We start from the raw sequence: 12,426 nt of genomic DNA on the forward strand, positions 1-12,426 counted from the left end.
GTGTGAAGGCTGTGTGCAGAGTGAATGGTGTGGGATGGGTGTGTGCAGAGGGAATGGTGTGTGCAGAGTGAATGGTGTGTGAAGTGTGTGTGCAGAGTGAATGGTGTGTGCAGAGTGAATGGTGTGTGAAGGGTGTGTGCAGAGTGAATGATGTGTGAAGGTTGTGTGCAGAGTGAATGGTGTGTGCAGAGTGAATGGTGTGTGAAGTGTGTGTGCAGAGTGAATGGTGTGTGCAGAGTGAATGGTGTGTGAAGGGTGTGTGCAGAGTGAAGGGTTTGTGCAGAGTGAGTGGTGTGTGAAGGGTGTGTGCAGAGTGAATGATGTGTGAAGGTTGTGTGCAGAGTGAATGGTGTGTGCAGAGTGAGTGGTGTGTGAAGGATGTGTGCAGAGTGAAGGGTGTGTGCAAAGTGATTGGTGTGTGAAGAGTAAATGGTGTGTGAAGCGTGTCTGCAGAGTGAATGGGGTGTGCAGAGTGAATGGTGTGTGAAGGGTGTGTGCAGAGTGAATGGTGTGTGAATGGTGTGTGCAGAGTGAATGGTCTGTGCAGAGTGAATGGTGTGTGAAGGGTGAATGGTGAGTGAATGGTGTGTGCAGAGTGAATGGTGTGTGAAGGGTGTATGCAGAGTGAATGGTGTGTGCAGAGTGAATGGTGTGTGAAGGGTGTGTGTAGAGTGAATGGTGTCTGCAAAGTGAAGGATGTGTGCAGTGTGAAGGGTGTGTGCAGAGAGAATGGTGTGTGCAGAGTGAATGGTATGTGAAGGGTGTGTGCAGAGTGAAGGGTGTGTGCAGAGTGAATGGTGTACAGAGTGAATGGTGTCTGAAGGGTGTGTGCAGAGTGAATGGTGTGTGCAGAGCGAATGGTGTGTGAAGGGTGTGTGCAGAGTGAAGGGTGTGTGCAGAGTGAAAGGTGTGCAAAGTGAATGGCGTGTGAAGGGTGTGTGCAGAGTGAAGGGTGTATGCAGAGTGAATTGTGTTTGCAGAATTAATGGTGTGTGAAGGGTGTGTGCAGAGTGAATGGTGTGTGCAGAGTAAATGGTGTGTGAAGGGTGTGTGCAGAGTGAATGGTGTGTGAAGGGTGTGTGCAGAGTGAATGGTGTGTGCAAAGTAAATGGTGTGTGAACGGTGTGTGCAGAGTGAATGGTGTGTGAAGGGTATGTGCAGAGTGAATGGTGTGTGAAGAGTGTGTGCAGAGTCAATGGTGTGTGAACGTGTGTGCAGAGTGAATGGTGTGTGAAGGGTGTGTGCACTCACTCTCTCTCTGACATCTGCTCCCATGTGTTTGTGTTTTTCTTCCACAGGTTGAGTGCCAATCTCCTGACCGATGCCTGTGCCCAGGACTTGGTCATTGCGCTCCAGGCCAACCCATCTCTGAGTGTAGACTTGGGCAGGAACTCCTTCTCAGACCATTCCATCCCCAGCTTCCTTCCAGTCATAAAGAACCTGTGGAGGTATTTACAGGAGCAGGAGGAGTGAGGACTTTGTAAAGGCAGCAAGAGAATGTGGGTACAGGGGTCACGGGAGTGGAGTGTGTGTACAGGGGTCACAGGAGTGGAGTGTGGGTACAGGAGACACAGGTGTGGAGTGTGGGTACAGGAGACACAGGTGTGGAGTGTGGGTACAGGGGTCACAGGAGTGGAGTGTGGGTACAGGGAGCACAGGTGTGGAGTGTGGGTACAGGGGTCACAGGAGTGGAGTATGGGTACAGGGTCTCATGAGTGGAGTGTGGTTACAGGGTTCACAAGAGTGGAGTGTGGGTACAGGGTTCACAAGAGTGGAGTGTGGGTACAGGGGTCACAGGAGTGGAGTGTGGGTACAGGAGTCACAGGAGTGGAGTGTGGGTACAGGGGTCACAGGAGTGGAGTGTGGGTACAGGGGTCACAGGAGTGGAGTGTGGGTACAGGTGTCATAGGAGTGGAGTGTGGGTTCAGGGGTCACAGGAGTTGAGTGTGTGTTCACGGGTCACAGGAGTGGAGTGTGGGTACAGGGGTCACAGGAGTGGAGTGTGGGTACAGGTGTCATAGGAGTGGAGTGTGGGTTCAGGGGTCACAGGAATTGAGTGTGTGTTCACGGGTCACAGGAGTGGAGTGTGGGTACAGGGGCACAGGAGTGGAGAGTGGGCACAGTGGTCACATGAGTGGAGTGTAGGTACAGGGGGCACAGGTGTGGAGTGTGGGTACAGGGGTCACAGAAGTGGAGTGTGGGTAAAGGGGTCGCAGGAGTGTGGTGTGGGGTCCCTACACGTGAGTGCAGGTATAGAGTCTCATGAGTGTTGTGATTTTGGGGACCCTACAGTGAATGTACTTTTGTGGTCCCTGGAGCAAAAGGGTGTTTCTGGGGTCCCTAGAGTAAAGTGTGGTTTTGGCGTCACTAGAGTGCAGGGTTTTGAAGCGCCTAGAGTGGAGTGTGGTTTTGGGGTCCCTAGAGTGGAGTGCGGTTTTGCGGTTCCTAGAGTGGAGTGCAGTTTTGGGGTTCCTATAGTGGAGTGCGGTTTTGGGGTTCCTAGAGTGGAATGCAGTTTTGGGGTCCCTAGAGTAGAGTGTGGTTTTGGGGTTCCTAGAGTGGAGTGTGGAGCGACCCTTGACCCTGTAACCAGGTAGGTCACCCCCTCAGCCACCACACGGTCCTCCTGTGTGGGGCTACCCCTGCCACTGCTGCCACTCGCTGTGCCCCTCTGTCCCCCGGTTCGTACCGGGTGTCCCCCGCATTGTACTTCATTGTTGGTCGTTTTTGCTCTTTGCTGTTATTTTTGTGCCCATTGTATTTGCCTGTATTTGCCTGTCCTGTGTTCCTGTTTTTTCTGCCCTCTTCCTTTCTGTGCCACCCGTCGACCTCTCCCGCCACTGCGTCCCCGCCCCCCTGGTTCCCCATTCGCCGCCCCGCTCCCGCCTCTCAGCTGCTCCTCCCTCCCTCTTCCCCTCATATAGAGGCCACGCAGCGGCTGCGCCCGTCCGCGCCCGGACCGCGCCCCCCGCAACACCAGACTGCACTACGACTCCAGCACCCTCCTCGCACTCAACACCGGACGAGACCACCCCTGCTACCAGGCCACCCCGAAGCGCACCCAAGGGCCTTTCACCTGCCGGAACTGCAGATTCACCAGCATCCAGCCCACCAAACCACCAACCAGAGAACCCAACCACCTCCGCTGCATCCTCCTCAACACTCTCTCCGCTCGCAAACACGCCATCGAACTCTGGGACCTCCTAGACTCTACCGCCCCCGACGTCGCCTTCTTGACGGAGACCTGGCTGAACGCCACCTCCGCACCAGACATCGCCATAGCCATCCCACAGGGCTACAAGATCTCCCGCAAAGACCGCACCAACCGAGTGGAAGGGGGAATCACCATCATCCACAAGGACACCCTCAGAGTCTCGACCAACACCGACGACACCCTCACCACCGCCGAGCACATGCACTTCCAGATCCACACCAGCCCCAACACCACCCTCAGAGGAACACTCGTCTACAGACCACCCGGACCAAGACCACAGTTCAGCGACACCATCGCCGACCTCGTCAACACCCACGCCCTCACCTCCACAGACTACATCCTCCTCGGGGACCTGCACTTCCACCTCGAGAACAATAACAACGCCCACTCCACTGCCTTGATCGACAACCTCGCCAACCACGGACTCAAACAGCTCGTGACTACACCCACCCACGCCGCTGGACACACGCTGGGCCCCATCTTCTCCACAAGCCCCCACGTCTCCTTCAACCACACCACCGAACCCCACTGGACCGACCACAGATGCGTCCACTTCACCTTCAGGAAACCCACCACACACCACCGCACCCAACAGCTGCCACGCCGCTGCTGGGGCAAGGTCACCAAGGACCAACTGACTACCACCCCCGCCCTGAGACCACCCACCGACCCAGACACTTGCGCGACCAACCTCAAACAGTGGATCAACAACTGCGCCAACACCCTCGCCCCTCTCAAGACCTCCACAACCAACCACACCAACAAGAAAGCCGCCTGGTTCACCGAAGACCTCCGGATCTCCAAGCACACCTGTCGGAAGCTGGAGAAGAAATGGCTCCACGACCGAACACCAGACAGCCACCGTTTTTTTCGGTCACGTTATCATGCGGACCTTTGTGCTCACCTCCAGCCCTTAGATACTCTGCGGCTTGGCTCCAGCCCTTAGATACTCTGCAGCTTGGTTTTTTTCACAGTATGTTGTATCTTGAGTCTTCCTGCTGCTCAGCTAGAATGTCTGTGTTCTAGAATGTTGGATGGGTGGAATGCTAGTGGTTTGTGGATGCCAGTTGGGTGAGGGCTGAACAGCAGGACAGCTGCTCCTGATGGGGTTATCGTTTCTATCTTAACATCTTAACTTAATAAAGTAACTTGAATAATCTATCTTGAAGTATCCATCTTCTTTCTGATTACATCATTTGGCGATGTTTTGAAGAAGAATCCATGCGTGCAACTATAAAGAAGCTGATCAGCCAACGTGAAATAGACTGAAACTGAGTAAAGAAGTCCAAGCGGTAAGACTTGAAGCAGAGAAGTTACAAAAAAAAAGATGAAAAGAAGTATGGAGGTAAATGATTGTTTGTGAACTTGAGAATGAACGCTGGCTGGCAATTGACCCCATCAGTGACACGGACATCGGTCGCCCTGAAACCCAGGTTTGCCAGATCAGCAGTAATTTGTTTATTGTTCGGGGGCAAAAGATCGAGCCTCGGTGAATGTAATGGCAGTTATCCGGTGTAGTTTTGAAGGGACGAAGTTCCCCATAATTAGTACAATACGGATTGCTCAAAGCTGACAACGGGCCTCTGTGCTGCCTGTTTGTTGAGCGTGGAGATCTGAGTCTACGTGGTGGTAACTGAATGAAATACTCTGGGACAGTGAGACTAGACGGAAAGAAATCGGAAATTTAGTGATGGATAAAAGTGTGTTTAAAGAGCGTGAAGAACTGAGTCTACGTTGTAGTAATTGACTAAAATACTACCGGTCATTAAGATCTGATGGGAAATCGGAATTTAAGAAATGAATTTTAAAAAAACGTGTTTGAGGAGCAAAGAGATCGGTGTTTACATGTTGGAGACAGTCCTTAAAAGAAAGGAGGAATACACAAAATACGATCATTTTGTACATAATATATGAACATTTTATCAACGGTTTCTGTTTCCTTTTAAAATTTGCACGAGACATGTTTACCTTCTAGGTGGTCTTTTGCGTCATCGTCTGTGACGACTCTTCAAACGGCGTATTTTGGTGCATGTGTGTGCCGTGAATCACCCGACCCTACGTCGATGTGCGTGCCTCCATTTTGCGAATGCATCCATCGTAAGGTTAAGATATTGCAGAGGATGTTATCGGAATGTCGTTAACTTTGAATCTTGCTGAGATGTACAGAGAACCAGGTACTGTCATCCTTTCATTACAGCATGTGCTTTTAACAGGAATAAAAGTGATGTTATGATGTATTTTCAAGAAGTTTTGGTTTCCGGAAATAGTGTCCATGGGAGAAATTAAAACGCCAAGGTGCTCGGAAGAAAATTAAAATGGAAAAGCTTGTCGTTTTGGAAGCTGTTGGGTGAGCACTGTGAATATCGTGGCATCAGTCATGGTAACTGTTTTAGTAACAAGATTTGCTCAGAGGTCCCATTAATGGAAGCGAGTCAGTGTGAACAGATGAAGCTGCCAAAGGTCAAAGGTCACAGCCTGGGAGCCAAGAAGTGTCTGAGAAGGGACATTGGTCACAAGAATTGAGGCGACGAACTGAGCAATGTCCAGGGTCAAGGAAGGCTAATAAGCATGAAGGCGTGGAGGAAAGGCCAACATCGGAAATGAGTTCCCAGAACTTGAGCACTATGGGGTGTACCATCCCTAAGTGTTGTGTTTTGGTTTTTTTCCGCTCATTTTCTTGGGTGGTGTTATGTTGTTAGTCCACTAAAGGGTTGTGTGTGAGTTGTGTCAGGATGTTAGGCAACTCATTAGCTTGTGTTTGAGGGGGCTTTGTTGTATGTGGTCACCCCTCTGTAGTGTTGTATGGTTGTAGATGGTTAGGTCACCAAGAGCTGTTCCACAACAAATGTTGTGTGTGAGTTGTGTCTGGTTGTTAGGCAACTCATTAGCTTGTGCATGCGGGGACTATGTTGTGTGTAGTCACCCCTTGGTTGGGTTGTGAAGGGTAGTTGTAGGTGATTAAGTCACCACGAGCTGTTCCACAAAAAATGTGTGTGAGTGTGTCAAGTTGTTAGGCAACTCATTAGCTTGTGTATGCGGGGGGCTATGGTGTATGTAGTCTTCCCTTGGTTGTGCTGTTTGGTAGTAGAGGATGAAGTGGGTGGTGTGGTTGCGTTGGGAGTGTCTCTCGCACGTCAGGCTTGCGATGGGAATGTCTGTTGCCTCGCACGTCAGGGTTGCGAGGGGGATGTTTGTTGCCTCGCACGTCAGGGTTGCGATGGGGATGTCTGTTGCCTCGCACGTCAGGGTTGCGATGGGAATGTCTGTTGCCTCGCACGTCAGGGTTGCGATGGGGATGTCTGTTGTCTCGCACGTCAGGGTTGCGATGGGGATGTCTGTTGCCTCGCACGTCAGGGTTGCGATGGGAATGTCTGTTGCCTCGCACGTCAGGGTTGCGATGGGGATGTCTGTTGTCTCGCACGTCAGGGTTGCGTTGTGAATGTCTGTTGCCTCGTACGTCAAGGTTGCGTTGGCAGTGTCCCTCGCACGTCATGGTTGGGTTGGAAATGCACTTTGCCGAGACGGCTATGTTGTTTGTGGTTGTTCATTATTAGGTATTGTGTAGTGTTGATTGACAAATGAATGAGTTATGTGAGTGCTTGTTCTTGGTCTGAGGTGTGCATGTCGTTTTGTAGCGCATGAATAAGTTATGAATGAATAAGTTATGTGAGTGCTTGTTCTTGGTCTGAAGAGTGCACGTTGTTTCATGTTTTATAGGGTGTTGAGGTTGTTCCGGTGTGCCTTGCTTGTTGTACTGGTCTGGCCAACTGGTATGATTTGTGGCTGTAGTGCGCGAGTTGAGTTAAAATGTATTGAGTGCATTGTTTTAATTCATTGACTATATGTACTAGAGTGCATTGTTATGATCTTTATCTTGTTGGTTTTATCCATTTTATTGCACAGTGCAGTTGTTCCCCTAACGAAGGGAGATATGTTGTATCTTGAGTCTTCCTGCTGCTCAGCTAGAATGTCTGTGTTGTGGAATGTTGGATGGGTAGTGTTGGACCCGGCCCCGTGGCTTGGTCCCACTCCTCCCACATGGTGGGCCCTGGACGACATCGACCCCTGTCCTCCGGCCTGAAGCTACCCCCTCCCACCTTCACGAGAGCCGCCACTCATGGTAACTCCCGGCTCTCCCCCTCCAGAACATGGCGACCCCTACTCGCCCCACGCTGCTGGTCCGACCCCGATCCCGGGCCACCCTCGTAGGCCCCGACTCCATCTTGGGCCTCCCACGTCCGGGCCCCGTGGCCTCGGCCCGACCTCGGCCGCGGCCCCAGCGAAGCCCCGACATCGAGGCACCAAGAACCGACCAGGGGGTAAACAGCCACTTGACGGATCAAGGAGGAGGAGAGTTTCGATGGCCCTCCAGCTGTCCCCGGACGCCTGGTTTCGATCGCCCTCCGGCCTCCCTGGGCACTGGCTCCACCCCCTTGCTGGGTGTCTGGACATTCTCATCCCGGCCCCTCTGACCCCCAGGTGCGAGGGTCCTGACATCAAAGGACTCCAGACCTATATCTGGGGCAGCTCTGGAATGGGTCGGCAGTTGTATCCTGGAGTCGAGAGCCCTGCAGGTTGAACCGCGGCTGACCCTGAGACAAACTCACTACGGAACCCTGAACCCTATTCGGAGCCCTGCTGGCGCTGCCGCGGCCCGACCTCGCTGAACAATCTTCAGAGCCCTGCTGGCCCTGCCGCGGCCCGACCTCGCTGAACCATCTTCGGAGCCCTGCTGGCACTGCCGCGGCCCGACCCCGCTGAACCATCCTCGGAGCCCTGCTGGCACTGCCGCGGCCCGACCTCGCTGAACCATCTTCGGAGCCCTGCTGGCCCTGCCGCGGCCCGACCTCGCTGAACCATCTTCGGAGCCCTGCTGGCACTGCCGCGGCCCGACCTCGCTGAACCATCTTCGGAGCCCTGCTGGCGCTGCCGCGGCCCGACCCCGAGGAACCCCCCAGCTCGAGGATTGAGAGCTGAGCATAGGGTATGCCTGTACCAGGCTGGTACCAAGACTGTCCCGCTACCCCCTTCCCACAGTTATCGAGACCTTAAGAATCCCTCGATCCATTTGTACATATATTGCTGAGATAACCTGCCTTGATTGCTGATAAAGACTTTAAGAACCTATCCTTGTGTGGTGTCCATTGGTAGTAGTGTGATTGCTCGCCTGTACGATTCTAGGAGAGGAACCTCGCCAGGAGGCCTCTCGACGGCGTTCGGCCAACTCCAGAAGGAGAGGTGGGTCTCAGGGTGGTCGGCCAGACAACCTCTGCCTCCCCCCTAGGATCGCCTTTCTAACAGGTAGAATGCTAGTGGTTTGTGGATGTCAGTTGGGTGAGGGCTGAGCAGCAGGACAGCTGCTCCTGATGGGGTTATCGTTTCTATCTTAACATCTTAACTTAATAAAGTAACTTGAATGATCTATCTTGAAGTATCCATCTTCTTTCTGAATACAGTACTTACTTAGACTGACACCCGCTCTCTACTACTCGTCGGGGCTCATATTTTATTACTTCTCTGGTTTCATAATACCACACTTCGTTTTTGCAACTTTAATTACGTACTATTTTGTGGATTATGACCAGTCCACATCGACAAATTAGTCGATTATACCAGACGTGGTGGGACTGTCTTCTTTCAAGACAACTGTGTCCGAGTTCTGACTACCTTTAAGAGACAGTGTTCTGGTGCTCATCTTTACTATATACAACTTTGGTTTATGATAACAGAGTCCAAATCCTATTCTACATTGAAGGCCTCGATCCATTACGGTCACAATCATCTGTTTAGCCTTGAGACAGTATTGGTACTGATTGGTTGTACCGACGAAACACGTGTTGGCTGTTTCAGTTTGATGCTCCAACTATTTTCATGACGTTTTTTGAATAAATGGAATTACAATCATATATGAACTTTTTGTTTTGTTATCCTGTCCAAGAATGAAGACTCCATGATACTTGGAACTGGACTTATGTTACCATTTGCTAAACAAACTGCTGTGATTAATAAGTCACTTGTTTCTACTTGTTCTTAGGATTGTGCTCCTCTTGACCCCTTTTTTGCATGCATAGATTTGCCAACCCTTTGATTGGCAAGAGTCACCCCTGGTAGTGAGTGACAGTGGTCCATGTAGCACTCCGTCTCAACTTGATGCTTTATCTTATATTGTAAACCCAGTATTACTCTGTATTGAATATAACAAGTGTAGGTGCGGTTATTCCCATTTGGGAACCACCACTACCAAATTGTTCTATTATTGCCACACAGCCACAAGAGCGCCACCCGCAGACACCACCAACTCATCAGGAACGCCAAGAGGACCGCCTTCAAGGACCGCCTAGACAACAACGCACACAACACCAAAGAGCCCTTCAGCATTGTGAAAGAACTCTCCAACCCCAGCTCCAACACCAACGACATCCCACTATCACAAGACTTGAGCGACTCTCTGGCCACCTTCTTTCACCGCAAGATCACCGACATCCACGACAGCTTCAACTCCGACACCCCCGCACCCACCACCGAATCCACCACCCCTGCAACCACCACCTTCACCAGTCGCCTGACCGCCTGATCCAACGTCAGCGACAAAGACACCATCAAAACCATGAACTCCATCCACTCCGGATCCCCATCTGACCCCTGCCCTCACCACGTCTTCAACAAAGCCAGCACAACCATCGCGCCCCACCTCCGGAAAACAATCCACAGTTCCTTCGAGACAGCAACCTTCCCGGAAAGCTGGAAGCACGCCAAAATCAACGGCCTTCTGAAGAAGCCCAAGGCGGACCCCAAGGACCTCAAGAACTTCCGGCCCATCTCCCTGCTCCCGTTCCCGGCAAAAGTGACCGAGAAGATTGTCAACTAAACCGCTAACCCGCTACCTCGAAGACAACATCCTGGACCCTTCCCAGTCCGGTTTCTGCAGCAACCACAGCACCAAGACCGCCCTCATCGCCGCCACTTACGACATCAGGATCCTGATGGACAAAGGAGAAACAGCCACCCTCATCCTCCTGGACCTATCAGCAGCCTTTGACACAGTCTGCCACCGCACCCTATCAGCACGCCTCCATGACGCCAGAATTCAAGAGAAGGCCCTGGCCTGGACCACATCCTTCCTCTCCGGCAGAACCCAGAGCGTCCGCCTCCCACCCTTCCGCTCAAAAACCACTGAGATCATCTGCGGTGTCCCACAGGCATCCGCCCTCAGCCCGACACTGTTCAATATCTACATGGCACCACTCGCCCACGTCGCACGACAACATAACCTCAACATCATCTCCTACGCCGACGACACCCAGCTGATCATATCCCTCACCGAAGACCCCCACACCGCCAAAGCCAGCCTCCACAGAAGAATGAAGGCCGTAGCCGACTGGATGAAGGACAGCATATGTTAGACGGGGACCCGGAGGGTCGGCCGAGGACAAGGGGAGAGGCCTCCAGTGAGGGCCGTCTCCAGCGATCGTACAGACGAGTAACTTCCCCCCCACGGATGGACACCACACAAGGATGAGGTCAACACTCTTTATATATGATTCTTGAAGCAAGGTTATCAGCGATACAGTGAGGTTGGGACACGAGGGTCCTCTCAATTCTAGTCTCTGAAGGGGAAAGGGTAGCGGGACAGTCTTGGTACCGGCCTGGTACGGGGGGTGGCAAGATGGGTAGCTCACAATCCTCGAGCTCGGAGTTCTGGAAGGTCGGGCCGCGGCAGCGCCGGCAGGCTAGGCTGACAAGTCTCGTTTGAGAAGGGCTGCGGCAGCGCCAGCAGGCAAGGCGATGGTTCACTCAAGGATGGGCCGCGGCAGCGCCAGCAGGTCCCGACGAAGGTGTAGGTTGCAGAGGGCCGCGGCAGCGCCAGCAGGCAGGAGCGATGGTTCACAAGGATGGGCCGCGGCAGCGCCAGCAGGTCCCGATGAAGGTGTAGGTTGCAGAGGGCCGCGGCAGCGCCAGCAGGCAGGAGCGATGGTTCACAAGGGTGGGCCGCGGCAGCGCCAGCAGGTCCCGACGAAGGTGTAGGTTGCAGAGGGCCGCGGCAGCGCCAGCAGGCAGGAACGATGATTCACAAGGCAGGGCTGTGGCAGCGCCAGCAGTCCGTCAAGGATGAGTTCTTCAAGGTGTCTCTCGACTCCAGGATACAACTGCCTTCCTGCTCTGGAGCTGCCCCAGTGATAGGTCTGGCCTCCTTTGATGTCCGGACCCTCGCTCTTGGAGGTCGGGAGGTTCGGGATGAGGGAGTCCAGACACCCAGCAGGGGGGTGGAGCCAGCGCCCAGGGAGGCTGGGGGCGATCGGCACCTGGCGGGGGAGAGCCATCGACGCTCCTTTCTCCCTTTGACCTGCCAAGTGGTCTCTTCACCTCCTGGGTGGATGGTGGTGCCTCAATGTCGGGGCCTGGCCAGGCCCAGGGTTGGGGTCGAGCTGAGGCCACGCGGCCTCGTGGTGCAGTGTCCAAGATGGCGGCTGGGCCGGGGCAATGCTGCTGATGGCGGCCCGGGCCGGCCGATGTCGGGGTGTTCGGGAGCAGGCGTCCCGTTGGGGACGGGTTGCGGGTTGCTTCTGTGGGTTGCTGGAGTGGTTCTTCTGGTGACACCGGGAGAGCCGGTGTTCGGTCCTTATTATGCAGGGAGGGAGCGGCCCCCTTCACGAGGCCTGTCCAACAGCAGACTGAAGCTGAATTCAGACCAGAAGGAGGTCCTCATTATCGGACCCACCCCATCAGCCTGGGACGACTCTTGGTGGCCCACATCGCTAGGCTCAGCCCCGGAACCCACAGACCACGCACGCAACCTGGGGGTCATCCTCGACTCCACCCTCTCCATGACCAGGCAAGTCAACGCCGTCTCCGCATCCTGCTTCAACACCCTCCGAATGCTCCGCAAGATCTGCAAATGGATCCCTCCCGACACGAGAAAAAACGTCACCCAGGCCCTCATCACTAGCAGACTCGACTACAGGAACGCCCTCTACTCAGGAACAACAACCAAGCTTCTGAGACGACTACAACGAATTCAGAACGCCTCGGCACGACTGATCCTCAACATCCCCCGACGCAGTCACATCACACCCCACCTGAGAGGCCTGCACTGGTTCCCCGTCAACAAGAGGATCACTTTCAAACTCCTCATCCAAGCACAACACAACACCGGACCTACGTACCTCAACAACCGACTCAGCTTCCACACCCCCACCCGAAGCCTCCGCTCA

General features: G+C 53.6%; 1 protein-coding gene across 3 annotated transcripts in view; it reads left to right on the forward strand.

Annotated features, from left to right (window-relative positions):
* The window catches only part of LOC147689504 (NACHT, LRR and PYD domains-containing protein 3-like), a 255,087-nt gene that overhangs the window by 121,432 nt on the left and 121,229 nt on the right, over nt 1–12,426 (forward strand). For all 3 annotated transcript variants that reach the window (XM_086942258.1, XM_086942260.1, XM_086942259.1), the window contains one exon: nt 1,299–1,448. In XM_086942258.1, coding sequence (XP_086798384.1) covers nt 1,299–1,448 — 150 coding nt within the window. The remainder of the gene's footprint in view (nt 1–1,298; nt 1,449–12,426) is intronic.

The sequence above is a fragment of the Lissotriton vulgaris genome, chromosome 10 (assembly GCF_964263255.1).
Source record: "Lissotriton vulgaris chromosome 10, aLisVul1.2, whole genome shotgun sequence".
NCBI classification, from domain to species: domain Eukaryota; kingdom Metazoa; phylum Chordata; class Amphibia; order Caudata; family Salamandridae; genus Lissotriton; species Lissotriton vulgaris.